Here is an 18,590-nt window from a genome sequence, read left to right as displayed (position 1 = left end):
CTGAATTTAATAGGAGAAAATTATTGGTCATCCAATCTTTTACATTTTTAACACACTCTGTTAGCTTAGATAATTGGGAAGTTTCATCTGGTCTCGTTGAGATATATAGCGGAGTATCATCAGCATAATAGTGGAAGCTAATTCCGTATTTTCTAATAATATTACCAAGAGGCAACATGTACACTGAAAATTTGATTAAGTTGCAAGATCCTTTTTGGCCTTAAGATTATTTGAATAGAAACACATGTTTTACTATATAAATTGGATTGTACTCTGCTTTATGCAGTTGTAAATGTTAACATTCCTATCTTATGATTATTATTTTTAAAAGGGTCACGACTTGGATTTATTATTTTAATATGTTCCTAGAGGTTTAATTATAATGTAAAGAGTGTTTTTTTTTTTTTGCCTCCAAAAAATTATTTTCACCCCTCATACCTACCCTGTCTAAAGGGACCTGCTTTAAGGGGCGTGTCAGTAATCAGCCACTGTTATGATTGGCCAACATCATTGCATGGGACACAGTTTCAACGCCCCCTCCATATTACATGTGAGCGTTTTCAGTGTTCACAGCGTGATATAAAACAAAATTGTCTTTCCAGACGAAGCATTAATATGAAATCATTACCTTACGGTTTTTGAGACGGCTGCAGTCAGATCTAATACCGCTGCATCTTAAAACAATGTTCCTTTGTGAACCCTCCTTGACACCGTGCCTCATTTACAAAAACAAAATGCTCCGATCAAGCTTCTGACACGATCTGGGATGATTATAAATAAACGATCCACTTGTTCTTTAGGCTGGGATCCTTCTCATATCTGTAGACACAATAGAGCGATTTAAACCAAGTGAACTTAAGAGTTATAGGAAACACACAACTACAAAACGAGAAAGACTGTAGAATTACATTTGTAAAGTGTGTGATAGAACAACATGCCTTGCACAAGAATAGGACACAAGACCGCAGATCTGCTTCTTGCATGTGAAAGTACAAGTAGTTTCAGGCTATAATTTATTATAATTACTTTAAGACTTCCAATACAAACGAGACTCTCTTTGGTTTCACAATCCCATTAGATCTCTGTTCTGGCATTAACCCTGCGGCTTCTTTAGTGAAATGCTGTGTAAATATTTCTTGAGAAAGTACCTGCTGTTTCGACATCTTTGGCAAGTTTATATGCAACAAGCTCTTTTCTTGACATTGGACTTTGCATGTTAAAAAATAATATGAAATGGTAGATTTGTTTTACAATAATTTTTACTGAAATAAAAGTGAAGCACACCATATTTATTGCAAATAATATGTTTTATTAGACCAAATAAATAAATAAAAATGCATTAGCTGACAACAGTAGTGGTAATGGCTGGAGTAATCGGAGCCTACAGGAAAGAGAAAAAGAGTCATAAGATTAAATTATGAATTAATGTAAGAAAAAATTCTTAATTCTTTACAAAATGATTTTATCATTCCCAAGATCTATTATCATATTTTCCATGTGGAACACAAAAGGAGAGGTTTAGCAGAATGTCCAGGCTGCTCCTTTCCATACAATGAAATTTGTAGGAAAATAAAAAGATAAATGTTCCACACTTTTGGATAAATGGATTAGGCTATTATAGAAGTAAAAAAAAAAATATAATAATAATAATAATAATAATAATAATATTATATATATATATATATATATATATATATATATATATATATATATATATATATATATATATTTTTTTTTTTTTTTTTTTTTTTTTTGAAAAATAGAGATCAAAAAATGTATATTTACAAATTTAACTCACAAATCTTACCCTATTTTTTGTGAATGTTTATTTCTTTTGTACATTTCTCATTTATTTGTGGAGCATAATCTATTTATCAGGAATTAAACAACATAAAAAGAAAACTATTCTAATCCCATACAATTTACCGTCATTGTACTTTATGGAAAACAGCGGTGTAAACATTCTCTTTCTGTTCTCCAAAAGAATGTCATACATATAAATACACACACGTTACTAGTATAAGATTATAGGAACCTCATCGTACCTCATCAGGATCGTACAACTCATTAACAAAGTTTTGAGAGTAGGTTGTGCACTCTTCCACTTCAGTCACAAGTGTTTGTTTTTCTGTGGCCTCTTCCCTCGATGCTTGTGCCCTTCTGCAAATATAATGGGGGGGGGGGGTGAAATGCAGTTAGCAGAGTGCAGAGTAAGTGAAGCTATGATTTACAGAATGAACAGTGGAGTTGCTGTATACAGTATTAAGCAGAGTATGTACAGAATTTAAATAGAAATACAATGTAGGATTACATATCCATTATGAACTGCAGCAGCGTAAGGCAGTGGTAATAAATACAGTTGGTTGAGTGTACAACAGTATTGTTAAACAATATTCTATGCAAAATAACAGTAGTGCAATTATATTTTTATAGAAATAATGTACTGTGCTTTAGACCGTTACAGTGTAATAGCTTGAACAATGTGCAGTGAGTAGTGCATTACACACATACATACAGTATTGTTCAAAATATTAGCAGTACAATGTGACTAACCAGAATAATCAAGGTTTTTCGTATATTTTTTTATTGCTACGTGGCAAACAAGTTACCAGTAGGTTCAGTAGATTCTCAGAAAACAAATGAGACCCAGCATTCATGATATGCACGCTCTTAAGGCTGTGCAATTGGGCAATTAGTTGAATTAGTTGAAAGGGACGTGTTCAAAAAAATAGCAGTGTGGCATTCAATCACTGAGGTCATCAATTTTGTGAAGAAACAGGTGTGAATCAGGTGGCCCCTATTTAAGGATGAAGCCAACACTTGTTGAACATGCATTTGAAAGCTGAGGAAAATGGGTCGTTCAAGACATTGTTCAGAAGAACAGCGTACTTTGATTAAAAAGTTGATTAGAGAGGGGAAAACCTATAAAGAGGTGCAAAAAATGATAGGCTGTTCAGCTAAAATGATCTCCAATGCCTTAAAATGGAGAGCAAAACCAGAGAGACGTGGAAGAAAACGGAAGACAACCATCAAAATGGATAGAAGAATAACCAGAATGGCAAAGGCTCAGCCAATGATCACCTCCAGGATGATCAAAGACAGTCTGGAGTTACCTGTAAGTACTGTGACAGTTAGAAGACGTCTGTGTGAAGCTAATCTATTTTCAAGAATCCCCCGCAAAGTCCCTCTGTTAAAAAAAAGGCATGTGCAGAAGAGGTTACAATTTGCCAAAGAACACATCAACTGGCCTAAAGAGAAATGGAGGAACATTTTGTGGACTGATGAGAGTAAAATTGTTCTTTTTGGGTCCAAGGGCCACAGGCAGTTTGTGAGACGACCCCCAAACTCTGAATTCAAGCCACAGTACACAGTGAAGACAGTGAAGCATGGAGGTGCAAGCATCATGATATGGGCATGTTTCTCCTACTATGGTGTTGGGCCTATTTATCGCATACCAGGGATCATGGATCAGTTTGCATATGTTAAAATACTTGAAGAGGTCATGTTGCCCTATGCTGAAGAGGACATGCCCTTGAAATGGTTGTTTCAACAAGACAATGACCCAAAACACACTAGTAAACGGGCAAAGTCTTGGTTCCAAACCAACAAAATTAATGTTATGGAGTGGCCAGCCCAATCTCCAGACCTTAATCCAATTGAGAACTTGTGGGGTGATATCAAAAATGCTGTTTCTGAAGCAAAACCAAGAAATGTGAATGAATTGTGGAATGTTGTTAAAGAAATCATGGAGTGGAATAACAGCTGAGAGGTGCCACAAGTTGGTTGACTCCATGCCACACAGATGTCAAGCAGTTTTAAAAAACTGTGGTCATACAACTAAATATTAGTTTAGTGATTCACAGGATTGCTAAATCCCAGAAAAAAAAAATGTTTGTACAAAATAGTTTTGAGTTTGTACAGTCAAAGGTAGACACTGCTATTTTTTTGAACACACCCCTTTCAACTAATTGCCCAATTGCACAGCCTTAAGAGCGTGCATATCATGAATGCTGGGTCTTGTTTGTTTTCTGACAATCTACTGAACCTACTGGTAACTTGTTTGCCACGTAGCAATAAAAAATATACTAAAAACCTTGATTATTCTGGTTAGTCACATTGTACTGCTATTATTTTGAACAAAACTGTACATACATACATACATACATACATACATACATACATACATACACATACATATAAGTATGTGCTCAATAAAAATCCAGATCTATTATAATTAAGAAATGATGCACCTCCTCTTGAGGATGACGGCGGCTATCAGAGCCCCTCCGAAGAGAAAGGTGAGTGTGATGGCGAGCGCAGTGCTGCTGGAGGCGGCGTTCTGACACAGATCCCCGCTGTATCCCTCCTCACACTCACACACCGCCTCACCCTCCACACTCACACACGTCCCGTGACCGCTGCAGCGCTCCGCCTCACACGACTCACTGCCAACAGCAGAGTCCAGAGCAGGCAGACGGGCCGCTCCAGGTTTGATTCTCACACTGCCACCTGTCAACAAGCAGCACGTTACGGAGGAGTTCAAACAGCCGAGAAAAACACCGCAATAATCCACACGTCACGTCTTGTGAAGTGAAAAGCTGCCTAAGAAACAAATCCATCATGAAGATGTTTTCGACTTCAAATCTCCATCCAATATACTTCCTCCGGTGAGAAATTCATCTGGTCTCAAACAGGTGAGGAATATGCACAGTTTACAAGCCAAAACATTCCTAAACCGCTCTAAACATACATGTGGAAGAACAACAGGGGATGGAGTTTTCCACTGAAGGAAGCATTGTTGTATGTACTTTTACATTTTGTTTGAACATACATGTGTTAGCCGTGTACAAACCTGCTCCTTGCTTTTTTTTTTTATCCCAATAAATCATAAGCAATGACGAGCCGATCACAGAATCTGTAAAAATGACATCACATTTTACAAGCCCCGCCCACAACTGTTAACAGACACTGCTGTATTAGCAGAAAAAAAAAGGCTACAGCATATAAAAGCAGAATCCTAGGAAGAAATGTGTTAAATCTACAGAAGTTATTCAGTCCAGAGCAGTGAGGGATTTCTGCTTTTATTTGATTGTTTGGTTCATATTAACAGCATAGACAGCAGTAGGTATTGTATATTACGCTGCTTTCACCTAACACACAGACCGAATATAAAAATGGGATTTCTTTCCCAGCGGTTTACCTTCACAAACTCACTTTGTGTGTTTTTAACTTAAACTTGTGTGTATTTGACAGTTTAAGCGCAAAGAGACATGAAAGAGAACAGCCTGTTTCTGCTTCCACTCAAAATGATATAATAAGTGATCTCCGACACATTCTGGGGGACCTGATATAACATCTTGGCATAGTGATGGATTTGTTTTGTTTTTTTACAATCACTCAGCTTTTTGCTTCACAAGTCGTTGATGGACTGGAGTGCTTTGGATTGCATGTGGATTATGGTGATGTTTTTATCAGATGTTCAGATGCTCATTCTGATGGCACCCATTCACAGCAGAGGATCTATTGGTGAGCAAGACATGTAATGCTATGTACATTTCTCCAGATTTGATGAAGAAACAAACTCCTCTACATCTTGGATGACCTGAGAGTGAAGTACGTTTTCAGCATTTTCTTTATTTTTTTGGTGAACTGTTCTTTTAAGACACAAAAGGATCTGCTGGTCAGATAACATAAAAAAAAAAATTCTCCTTTCTCCTAGCAATGCCCAAGAAACCATCTAGAACACCTTTGCAACCAATAAGAACGCTCAAGCATCGCTTACTGGCTATGTACTAACAACTGCCTAGCAGTTACTCAGGACACATTAACACTGTTGCAGTGAGTCTTTAAACTAATCTATAATATTGCAAAATAGAAATCTGAGAACGACAGTCGTGCAGAAGAATGAAGAATCACTCACACTCCTCATCCGAGCCGTCCAGGCAGTCTGGGATCTGGTCACAGAACTTGGCCAGAGCGATGCACTTGAGGCCGTCTCTGCATGCTTTACTGCCCATGGGACACTTGAGGTTGGAAACACATTTGGTTTTGTTGACAGAGAGGTAGTCCTGTGCGCAGCGACACGAGCGTCCACCTGGATACGCCAGACACAGGTGACTGCAGCCCCCGTTGTTTTCAGAACAGACATTGGTCCCTGGTCAGGAAGAGAAAACCACTGTTATTCTCCCTTGTTCAGTTCACTCTGTCACAGAGATGCAACCGGTCTTCAGACTAACACACTGTGAAACATGGGGAATTTTTTTTATTTTATTTTATTTCATACTGAATGAATATATATGAAATATGTAAACCAATAATATTTGCTTATTTTATTAATTTTTTTATCTTATTCATAAATATAAAATAAGTGAAATAGAAATAATAAAAAAAAACATGCATACAAACATAGTATATGATAAAAATAAACACATGCATAGTTAAATTAGATCAAATTACAAGTAAAAGAAAATAGTTACAAACAAATGACTAAAAGGTTCAAATAAAAAGGTTGAGAGAAAAACAAAAAACAAATACTGTATATTAAATAAAAATGTATATATTTTATAAAAGAATTAACCAAATACAAAAGATTAAAATAAGATCAAATGAATGATATAGATAAACAAAACCTACAAAAAAAGGAACTATAAAAATACAATACATAAAAGCGAGAGAGATAACGAACAACAAAAAAAAATATAGAAAGTTTACATAGAATTATTATTATTTTTATTTAAATATAAAAGAAACAAATAAAAAAATTATAATAATCAGATTAACATTTAAATATTTTAATTCAATTATGTACCTATACCTTTTGTCAGACCAATGAATTTGTTGTTAATAGTAATAATAATAATTCTGCAATCACTTTGGTTTATTCATCAGACTGGAAAGGTAAGGCCAAATCAAACACACAGTGGGAAACAGTACTAGGTGCAGTGTACTTTGTGTAGGGTGCATTTTGGTAAATGTATTCGGTGATCTGGGGATTTCAAATATACAGGACATTCATGCACCAAAAACAACACGCATACTACCGTATTGTCCGGACTATAAGTCACACTTTTTTTTTTTCATAGTTTGGCTGGTCCTGTGACTTATAGTCAGGTGCGACTTATCAAAATTAATTTTACATGAACCGAGAGAAATGAACCAAGAGAAAACATTACCGTCTCCAGCCGCGAGAGGGCGCTCTATGCTGCTCAGTGCTCCTGTAGTCTACACTGAAAACAGAGCGCCCTCTAGCGGCGGGAGACGGTAATGTTTTCTCTTGGACTTATAGTCCAGTGCGACTTATATTCCGAAAAATACGGTACATACTGTACAAAACAGAGCAGTAAGAGTCAAGCTGAGGAGCGGCGAGTGAGTCCGTGCTGCACGGCTTCCCTCCACACACACACACACACACACCTTTCTGACTGGACCTGCTGTAGGCCTTCAGCTCAATGACATTAGCCTTCACCTCAAACCACATGTGTTTGGGCTGGAAACCATCCGTGTACCACACTTGAGCAGTACCTAAAAAAGATGAAGATCAAGTTTTAACTGATAGAATATTTTAAGGTTGAAAGACAGGAAGTTGATGGCTTCATGCCATTTAGCGGTTCTACACAAAACATCATTCAGTGGAAACTAGCTTTCTGGAGGTCTGAGATGGTTACCGTTGTCCAGAGTGATCCAGAAGAAGATGTTCTCAACACGAGCAAAAGACAGAATGAAGGCAGATCCGGTGCTGTACTCCTTATAATCAGAGCCGTCCATGTTAACAGAGCTAATCATTTCATTCCCTTGGATAAAAGAAAAGAAAAAAAATAAATCAGTTAGCATTATAGATTGGTTTGGAAGAGATCATTTTCACAACATTAGATAAGACATTAGATGTTCAACACACAAAAACTTTATCAAAAAAAAAAAAAGCAAAACGATTAGTTTACAAGTAAGAGTTAGCCTGATTTAACAAAGCTAGCTAAAGACCAAATATTAGTTTGTAGTCCTAGATCAACTTTCTCAGATGACAATAAACCGTATTAGTGTTTTTAATATTAATGATAATATTCATAAATGTGTATTTTTCAAGAAACAAAAACCGTTTTCCTAATAATAATAATGATACATTTTTATTTTTCAAATTAAATGCATTTTGTACAATAAATAAAAATACTACTACAAGTGTATTTCCCAAAATAAATGAATAAATGTACAAAATATAACATAAAATGTATTAGTGCTTTTATAAGAATAATTATTATTCCAAATAAATTAAATTGTATTTTATAATAAGAATAATAATATAAATAAAAAATACAACAAATATAGAAGACTATCTCCCAAACAAACAAAAATTTATATTTATTTTTATATATATATATATATATATATATATATATTTATTTTTATATATATATATATATATATATATATATATATATATATATATATATATATATATATATATATATATATATATATATATATATATATATATATATATATATATATATATATATATATATATATATATATATATATATATATATATATATATATATATATACACACATACACACACACACATATATACACACACACACACACACTAGTGTTTTAAATTTTTATATCATATATAATATAGATTATACTAGTACTAATAAGTGTTCTTGTTTTCTTAAAGTGTATAAAATTATATATTTTTGTTTTAATATTGGGACATCAATCTGTACCCAAATGTGGAAAGTGTAATTAAATGTTTGTTTTTAACGCACCAACATCTGCCCAATACAGCGTTGTTCCCTTCTCAGAAAAGGCGAGTGAAGCAGGCATCTTTGCTTTGCTCCACAGCAGCGTGCGATTGTTCCCGTCCATGTGAGCGCAGTCCACCTGAGGCAGAGTTTGGGCTGCCCTCCGTCTCACTGCGGTGAAGCACAGGCGGCCCGTGGGAGGGTGCAGGGCGATGGAGACCGTTCCCTCCAGCTCAGCTTGCAGCACCAGGCTGGTGTATTTCCCTCCAGGGGACGTGACGTACAGCTGGGGGCTCTTGACGCTGCTCCAGTAGAGGTTTCGGGTGACCCAGTCCACAGCCAGAGCGGTCAGCAGGTCTCCTTTGAGCTGAAGCAAGTGACCGATGGGTGTGAACCCAGAGCTGCTGAGTTTGAGCTGAGCTATAGATCCTCGTCCGGCGTCAGCTACAGAGACGGTGCGGTCCTTGAGGAGCAGATCGAAGTCTGAAGCTTGATTCACGGCCGGCAGAGTCAGAGCACGGTGCTCCGGCCACGTCTTCAGCCCCAATCCTGCCTGGAGGCTCTTAGTGAAGATCTGAGCGGGGGACAACGGCTTATCATTGAGGGGTTAGGAAAACTGAAGCTTAATCGATGGCATTTTGGAAAAAAAATTAAATAAAATCCTTAATTTATTATAAAATAATGGTTTAGAATTATACATTATACATTTTTACAGATTGGCCAAACTTCCATTCCAGGTGACTTAATGTAACCCATTTAATTTCTTATTTTTTTACAAATAAACTAAAAATGCTGTATAAATTAGAACTCCACTTTGCACTTTTTAAAATCATTTTTAAATCTATTTACCATTTTATTTTAGAAATTTATTCAATGAGAAAAAAGTTGAATGTTTTTTTCTCAATATAATTTAATTAGATTTAACAACAATTATATTATACATAATTTAGAAGTAGTTATATATATATATATATATATATATATACACATACATACACACACACACACACACACAACAATTATAAATGACACATTTAAACAAAAGAAAATATTAAATGATATACCATTACAAATAATTACATTTGACTATGGATAAATGTAATTAGATTTAAATTAATACGATTAAGACATTGTTTAATTTAATTCAACATTAATCATACATACCTTTATAAACAAAATGATTACATTTGTAATTCAAAATAATTCAAATTACACATTTATGTAATTAAAATGTTATAAACTGAATTATAATTTAATTAGATCATAGTTCATTTGTTAGTTGCCAATTTATAAATAAACAATTTTGGCTTTTGGTTAACTAGGCAATGTCAGCCAGAAAGGATGGAAAAACAAAATGAATTAAATATTCCACATTATTGATCAATTATGCACAGCAAGACTAGGAATGTGCATACAAGTAAATAAGGTCAATTTAGATTTCATGTTGAATTTAAAACCATCAAATACTTAAGAATATAATGCAGTGTGATGCCAAAGGTTTTACTCTGTAATCAGGAAAAGCCATTAAATGACAGTTCTGGAGTGGAGCACCTGTGTAATCATGGTCGGAGACAGCAGCATAAGGAAAGAGGAGGAGTCCACAGGTGTGGTGCAGGTGAAGCCGTCCGAGGCTAAGAGAAGCCCCGCCGGACAGCGACAGACCGCCCTGGGCCCCGGAGCCAGCAGACACACGTGAGAGCACCGGAGCGTCTCACACGGGCCGGACACATTGGGCTGCAAGAGCGCGTGCACAACCTAGAACAGGACGGGACGGGGAAACGATCAGGAACAGCAGATGTAGAAGACGACTGCGACGACATTCAGTAACGTGTACAGCATGTGTCCTCACTTTGAGGTCGAAGGGCTGTCCGGGTCTCTTGAGAAGAACTTTGCGGTTCTTGCCCGTCAGTTTATTGGCCCCTTGAACAGATCGTCTGTGCGTGTCGGACCAGTAGACCATGTCATTAAACACCGCCACAGAGAACAGACTGGGCATCTCCGACAGCTGCAGCAACTGAAAACACAAAAATGATTCAAAAACGTAAATGGATCCATTTATTGTTTGTGCCCTCTTGTCGCATTCTGTATTACCTTTATGTTTTCTCCATCCAGCGTCGCCGAGCCTATACACCGGAGCTTCTCGTCAGTCCAGTATAGTCTGTCAGTCAGTGTGTCCACCGTCACGCTGACTGGCCGCTCCAGACCGCGGCTGACCACCACCTTCCTGTCGGAGCCGTCCATGCCCGAGCGCTCGATCTGTGCCTGACCTCCGATCTCGGACCAGAACATTACCCTGCAGACAGCATCAGGAAACATTCATCTACATCCGTACTCCGAGACTCTAAACTCCTGTAAGTGGGGCTTCTTACCCCTTCTGAGGCAGCAGCACAAGCGAGCGAGGCTGATGCAAATCCTCTTCCACAACGATTACGTAGTTTTGCGCCTTTACAATACTGCTGGTCAATCTCACAGCTAGAATCTGCCCAGCAACACCGTCCACCCAGTAAAGGTTCCTTCCCATCCAGTCGACAGCAATGGAGTCTGACTTCACTCCTGAACGTGCAACATTATTTGGTTAGAGCAGGGATTTCCAAACCTTTTTTCTGGTAAGCCGAAGACTTTCTAAAATATATTTCCATATTTTTTTTTTCCAAATATATATTTTCATATTTTTTTTTACCTACATTCTAAAACCACTTCCAAAATGCATTTAACATCAAGCAAATGTTACTTCTAATTGAGGCCATACTTCACTCCACAATAAACCACCTTTACAATAATAATAATAAAAAAAAAGACTAACACACATTAGCGTAATATAAAATAATTGTATCTATGTTTATTTCTATGTATTTTTACCTTTGACGATCGTTCCAGTGTTGTCCTTTTCTCTGTGAAAGGCGTATTTGATGCTCTGGTCCTCCAGACTGACCCAGTACACCCTCTGCTCTCTCCGGTCGTAGTCCAGAGAGAAGATGGCCATCCGTCCCGGTGCGATCAGGGCTTGAATACTGGAGCTTCGCAGACCCACATTTAACAGCTCATACTGTTCAGAGATCAAAAGACTGGGTTCCTCTGCACACAGAAAACATGACTTAAATCATAAGAACAATGATATTAAGAGAGAAGAATAATAGTGAGAATATAAATACTATTGGATTGCAAGTAGATACGGTTTATGTACATTTTCAGCATCTCCTGTGTGCATCACCCATGTGTGCAGTTATTTTAATTCATTTTAAATATATTATTGTAACATTTCAGGTGAGACCATCCCTTAAAAAAGGCAAGCAAGTGTAATTGTGGTTGGTCACTTTCAAAAAAAGAAAAGAAAGTTACTGTACTTCCTGGTAATACTTGACAGGACACAGCAGCAAAGTGAATGAGATGTTGCAGTGATAATCAAAAGTTTGGCTATGCTAGGCTAGCTAGCTGCTTTAGACCGATACCTGCAGTCTTGCAGCTGCGCCCGTCCGGCTCCAGTATAAACTCAGGGTGGCACTGGCACAGGTAGGAGCCCAGTGTGTTGAGGCACTTGTGACTGCAGGCAGCAGGCTGAATCTCTTTACATTCATCTATGTCATCGCAGGTTAAACCGTCAGACTGAAGCCTGAAGCCAGTCTTACAGCCACATCTCTGGAAACACAAGAGGATGTTTGAACACACAGCTTTTTGCATTCCACTAAATCTTGCAAATTAAGGTTATGATAAAGCTTTTCTATAAAGCAATAAGTGAATGTTTAACTGCTCCGTGTGGAGTGTTGATGCAGTAGTGCTGGCATGATGGGCGGCTGGGACTGGAGCAGTTGTTCTTCAGACACCCCACACCCTCATCAGAGCCGTCTGCACAGTCAGACGCCCCGTTACACACCAGATCTGGCTCCACACACTCCCCACTTCCACACTGGAACAAGTGTGTCGGGCATTTCACTTGACCACCTACAAAACAAGCACATTAGTATTATTGAACAGATTCTAATACGGAGTTTAGAGCTGATTTCAGATGCCCACTCACATCCAGATTCATCGCTCTCATCTTTGCAGTCCTTTACGCCGTCACACCTCCATGTCATCGCAATGCATTGAGTTTTAGATGCACACGACCACTGGAACTCTCCACACTTCAGTGCAGTCACCTCGCAGTTCTACACGGGGAAAGAAGAGGGTGTATGGGGCAGATGGATACCTTGCAATCATGTGTAACCTTCGGAAAACATGTCTTCTTAGGACTACTTTGTTTGAAATACACTTGTTTTAGAGAAACTGCATTTAAAAAAAAAAAAAAAAAAAGCTACTAATTAACACAAACACCACCAAACAATACTCCACAGGCACCAAGCAAAACACCAATAACGAACCACAAACACCAAACAAAAATACCACAAACAAACCATTACACTGCAAAAACAATATACAAAAACACCAACACCACAAACACAACCCAAAAAAAGAAACACTAAACAAATCTCACATATGAAACAATGGCAAAAACAAAAACAAACAACAAAAGCAGTAGGTTCTCGTAGACCAGGATGACTGGATCAGTGTGGTTCCTCACCCTCTCATCAAACCCATCACTGCAGTCCTGTTCTCCATCACAGAGCCATTCTTTCAGCAGACACTCGTGTGTGTGGGGGCAGCGCTGCTCCATGGGACAGTGTGGGGGCTGAGGACAGCCCTTCTCATCCGAGTGATCACGACAGTCAGCGTGCCCATCACAGCGGAGAGCCAGCGCCACACACTGACCGTTACTGCACTGGAACCGCTCTCCAGAACAGAGCTCTACAACTGCAGGACGAACAAAGCCCATGTGTGAGTACAACCGTCCAAGCTGAACGAAGTATTAAAAAGATGACAATGTCCGATCTATTGATTCGAACCAGATGATTTCAATTTAAAAAGGTACACTTTAACCATCTCATCACCAGTGACAACAACAAGCCTTTTATCAGAGCCGACACCACTGACTGCAATGACTGACAACTATAACATTTGAAAGGATACTATGACAAAGCTATTGCTTGCTTTATTCAAACTGATTTTTCTTTTTCATGAATATATGGTTCATCTGAAGAATGAAAGCGGTGTCATACAACTGGAAAATCATGAGATATATCATCGTTAATCGACACTAGGGTTTGACGATACACTTGGCTCACGAGAGGAGACAAAATACAGATACTTGGTTCACTAGAACATGACATAACTGTTTAAATGACAATATTTGTCTCTTAATTACAAAAAGTAAAACAATGCAGTTGTATTTAGAAATATTTTAATCTAGGGCTGTACAATGATTATTTTGGTAATCCAGTAATCTACTGATTATTTTGACGACTGAGTAATCAGGTCTTTTTCTGTAACTAAAAAAAGTGAAACCAGGCTTCAGTATAACTATTTATATATAAACTAACAATGACTGACTGAAAATATCAAAACCAAGAAATTACATGATTGCACTGAATACTGTTAAAATACATTATGTTATTTGCGCGCATATAAATATATAATAAATAAATAAAATATGAACAAATAACTTAAAGGGGGGGTTCAATGGTGTTTCGTGTATTCGGAGTTGTTCACAGTGTTAAAGAGATGGATTGTCATGCTAAACAGTTATATGCTAAAAAAAAATAATTTAGAAGAATGACAATTTCTGTACTGAGAATCTTACTTCAGGGTTGGTACAAGTTTCGGCAGTTTTTTTTTTTCGATCGTGGATCTAATGACGTAGACGAGAATAGTCCTTATATGAGCATTTCTCCCAGAAAAGCACGCCTGCCCACACGTTAACCAGAGGAGAGTGATACTGCGCACATCAACGCGCTTCAAAATCGTCAGCAGTGCTGCATGGGATTTGTTCGAGAATGCCTCCAAATAAGTGCATTTTTGGATGTGAGGGAAAGTTTACCGTGTTCAGCTTCCCAAAGAACCTGATACATGAACCACTGCTGCCTGGAAAAACAAACTGCATCCACTGAGCGCATCATGTGCGTTTGTGTGTTCTGGTCATTTGAGTGACAAATGTTTTATAAACAAGGCCAAAGTCAACGCTGGATTTGCACATCGTTTGCTATTAAAACATGGAGCCGTCCCTGTGTAAGTACAATTGCATCAGATTTTTGTCTTTTGTTGGAAATCAGCACATAAGTGAATATATGTTAATGGGAACAACACCAAACATCAGTGTTATAGCTCCGCCCACCTCATGCCTCCAGGAGCTCGGCTTTTTCCAGAAAGAATCGAAAAGCTGTATTTTTCTTTTACAAATATGATAAAACTAAAGACTTTTTGGATATATGAAGGATGCAGTACTACTCTATAGGTACTCAAGATTAGGTGAAACAATGCATAATGTACTTAAAGGGTACATAACAAAAACATCTGCAGAGGGCGCCAACGGCCTGGTGACGTTTCACTTTACAGCACGATTAAACAAAATATATTTACATCCATCTAGTTTCAATATTTGGCCACATGCAGAAACTTATTTTGAAATTGTGATGTACAATTCATCGCATATTTAGACATGGGTTGATATATTATCTTGTGTTGGCAAAGGTTTATAAATGTTTTACATTACGAATCTAGTGAGTTAATGCACACTGTTTTTCCAGATAAACGTTAATTCAAATTCACAGCATATACAGAGGAAGAGTTTAGCCCCTTTCACACATACGGTCTTCACTGGTAAAGTTCATGTGTGAACAGGATCATTCATCAGGGCTGCGATTGGATACTATCATGCACGTCTCATGTTTATAAGAGCAAAACATTCTGAATGGCTAGTAAATGTTAGTCTGGTTGAGAGACTGAGTCAAATGTTTTTTCCGCAGCCCTGTGATCTAATACTCATCAACTCTGGGGTCTTTGAGACTGAACCCAGATCCGGATCCATTAATGTGCTACTATAAACACTTCCTGCCGTTGACCTACCACAGTTGTCTTCATCAGTGCCATCCGCACAGTCTCTCTCTCCGTCACAGAGGAAGGTCTCAGGAACGCAGCGGGTTTTATTGTCACACGGGTGCCTGCACTCCTCGGAGAGCTTCATGCAGTTGATTTCATCTGATCGGTCCTGACACTGAGGTGTGCCGTCACACACAAGCTTCAGGTCTATACACTTCTTGCCGTGAGCGCATTGGAACTGGCCTAGAAGGTTGAATAAATAATATATCTAAAAAAAAGTCCAGTTTAATTCCTCATCGAATAAGGATAAATTGTATTTCTACTGTACCTTTTTTACATTTACGCTCACAGTTCCTCTCATCAGACCCATCTTTGCAATCTTTCTCTCCATCACAAACATGGCTGTACAGGACACACTCTTTCCCATCACTACAAGGTTTGGATCCCAACGGACATTTCAGTGGTAATGCAGCACTCGCAGCCACACGACTAGTGTCTGAAGAAAAAAAAAGATTGGAAAGTTGCAATTAAACCTATATAGTTCACCAAAAATTGTAATCATACAACTCGTCTCATGTCACTCACTAAAAAAAAAAAAAAAAAGTTATAATACTACTACTAAAAGATATTTATGCATGCACAGGGACTTACAGCAGATGTTCTCATCTGAACCGTCTCTACAGTCTGGTTTTCGGTCACAGATCTGCTGACTCGTCAGGCAAACACTCTTCTGGTCACAAAGCAAAGCACAGGTGGGGCACTGTTTCTCATCTGAGCCGTCAGCACAGTGTGGATGACCGTCACACACCAGAGCGCTCTCGACACACTTCCGTCTGTCCTTGCACAGAAACTGGCCTGATTGGAGTACAGTGTCATCATTTCAACAATTCAGAATTTACTTATAAATATAACATTTAAGAAAAGGACAGATTCCATCTGTTACCTAGATCTGGACATGAATATATACAAGACTGCTCATCGGCTCCACTGGGACAGTCCGTCTTTCCATCACACAGTTGGGACGGTGAGATGCATTTTGAGGTTTCATGACAAAATACAGAAGGGCTCAAGCAGACTGGCTGGTCTGTGACAGATGGGCCAGTGATAGGAGCTACAAAACAAATCATTGAGTGAGTACAGTTAACTTTTTTTATATATAACTTTTTTTTCTGAAATGCATACCAAAAGATAAATAACAGGACACAGATACATAATTTTCATGTATTGATTCATCAGTATGTGGTTCTTTTTTTCTGAATTTCAAAAGTTTAACATTTACTTAGATCAAATTTACCTGAGCACTATATCAAACCATGCCATTTAACTACAGATAGTGTAAGTTTTAGGTGAACCAGTGGTTAAATATAGCCACATATCTATGAAATTATGCATAGAGAACCTCGAAAGAATGAACTCAGAAACACAAACATGCGCCCTCTGCACTCTGGGCACTCTTGTTTTTGGGAGGTGTTCATTTGCTCTGCCACAGTACTTTAGGATCGATATTTTCTCGTTCTGAAGGCTTCAAGTGCCAGTAAAACCAAGTAAAAATGCATATGTATATACAGCTGTAATTTTCGCTGCATTGCATGTAGGCGTTCTGCACATGCGCAGTGTGAAACACAGGACGCTATAACAGGAAGAAGCTCCAGCGTATCAACTACCAAAGTCGTCTCTGTTTATCGAGCTTGGCATGAATGTATTTGTTAGTAAACGGGGTAAAACCTTAAGCTTCTTCTGTGTTTTCGTTGCGGTGCTCGCCGCTGTTTTTTACTATCTTGAGAATTCAGAGATCGACGAGACTTTCCTAACCTGAATAATTTGTCCCACTGCGCATGCGTGAAATGCGTTAAAAAATTTGACGTAATTAACAAACAACTAATTAACGTTGTTAACGCGCTATTTTTGACAGCCCTAATATTAATATATATATATTATTTTTTTTATTTATAAAATAAACAAATATACAAACAAATATATATATATATAATATTGTACATTTTATTTTTATTTTCTTAAACAGAAAAGTTTAAAACTTAAGCTTTGCATTTAATTTCCATAATCAAGAAGTTAAAACACTTACCACAGTTGTCTTCGTCAGTGGCATCCACGCAGTCTTTCTCTCCGTCACAGAGGAAGCTCTCTGGGATGCAGCGAGTTTTATTATCACACTGATGTCTGCATTCGTGTGAGCGACTGAAACAGTCCAGTTCATCAGAGCGATCCTGACACTGAGGTGTGCCGTCACACACCTGCTTTCTGTCGATACACATCCTCCCATGAGCGCACTGGAACTGATCTACGAGGAAACATCGTCAGTGACACTCGCCTGAGTTACACCAGACAGTTATGTGTTCACTTCATGAGCTTTACCTGCTTTACACCGATATTCACAGCCGTGTTCATCTGATCCATCTTTACAGTCCATCTCTCCATCACACACATGACTGTACAGCACACACTCACGGCCGTCCTCACAGGGTTTAGAGCCCACACGACACTTTAATGCTGTGGAGACGGTTTCAGGAGCAGTGGTGGGACATCCCGTCTCATCTGAGCCGTCAGTGCAGTGAGAGCGACCGTCACACACCAGATCCCTCGCCACACACTTCCTCCTGTCCGCACACAGGAAGTCACCTATAAGAAAAAAATAAATAGAATTGTGTCTACACATGCTTTAATATAGCCATATTTTGAACAATTAAGGAATTGAACTGAGTACCTGCATTTGGACAATGGTCAAAGCAAAAGGTTTCATCATATCCATCAGGACAGTCTCTCTTCCCATCACAGAGACTGGTGTGAGGGATGCACAGCGACCCGTCACGACACAACACCGCAGGACTCTCACACTTCACCACCTCTGTGGGGTACCCTGAAGACCAAACCAGTAAAATTGATTAATTTCGTTAAATGTGTAAAATCAAAAATCACATGTAG

At 38.1% G+C, this 18,590-nt stretch overlaps 1 protein-coding gene across 8 annotated transcripts in view; it reads right to left on the bottom strand.

Annotated features, from left to right (window-relative positions):
• Positions 1-1,288: 1,288 nt before the first annotated feature.
• si:dkey-88l16.3 (low-density lipoprotein receptor-related protein 2) overlaps positions 1,289-18,590 on the bottom strand; it is a 40,369-nt gene continuing 23,067 nt past the window's right edge. For all 8 annotated transcript variants that reach the window (XM_052567938.1, XM_052567943.1, XM_052567939.1 and 5 more), the window contains 23 exons: positions 18,373-18,525; positions 18,024-18,287; positions 17,734-17,949; positions 16,594-16,761; positions 16,302-16,505; positions 15,979-16,146; positions 15,678-15,893; positions 13,300-13,529; positions 12,757-12,886; positions 12,487-12,680; positions 12,191-12,377; positions 11,601-11,816; positions 11,111-11,294; positions 10,833-11,034; positions 10,591-10,755; positions 10,293-10,496; positions 8,766-9,315; positions 7,665-7,790; positions 7,414-7,521; positions 5,921-6,154; positions 4,251-4,509; positions 2,046-2,160; positions 1,289-1,381 (listed from right to left, as the gene is read on the bottom strand). In XM_052567938.1, coding sequence (XP_052423898.1) covers positions 1,340-1,381; positions 2,046-2,160; positions 4,251-4,509; positions 5,921-6,154; positions 7,414-7,521; positions 7,665-7,790; positions 8,766-9,315; positions 10,293-10,496; positions 10,591-10,755; positions 10,833-11,034; positions 11,111-11,294; positions 11,601-11,816; positions 12,191-12,377; positions 12,487-12,680; positions 12,757-12,886; positions 13,300-13,529; positions 15,678-15,893; positions 15,979-16,146; positions 16,302-16,505; positions 16,594-16,761; positions 17,734-17,949; positions 18,024-18,287; positions 18,373-18,525 — 4,535 coding nt within the window. In that variant the 3' untranslated portion in view covers positions 1,289-1,339. The remainder of the gene's footprint in view (positions 1,382-2,045; positions 2,161-4,250; positions 4,510-5,920; positions 6,155-7,413; positions 7,522-7,664; positions 7,791-8,765; positions 9,316-10,292; positions 10,497-10,590; positions 10,756-10,832; positions 11,035-11,110; positions 11,295-11,600; positions 11,817-12,190; positions 12,378-12,486; positions 12,681-12,756; positions 12,887-13,299; positions 13,530-15,677; positions 15,894-15,978; positions 16,147-16,301; positions 16,506-16,593; positions 16,762-17,733; positions 17,950-18,023; positions 18,288-18,372; positions 18,526-18,590) is intronic.

Source organism: Carassius gibelio, chromosome B10 (assembly GCF_023724105.1).
Source record: "Carassius gibelio isolate Cgi1373 ecotype wild population from Czech Republic chromosome B10, carGib1.2-hapl.c, whole genome shotgun sequence".
Taxonomy (NCBI): domain Eukaryota; kingdom Metazoa; phylum Chordata; class Actinopteri; order Cypriniformes; family Cyprinidae; genus Carassius; species Carassius gibelio.
The sequence above is the reverse complement of the archived record's forward strand: the minus strand, read 5'-3'. Positions and strand labels throughout refer to the sequence as shown.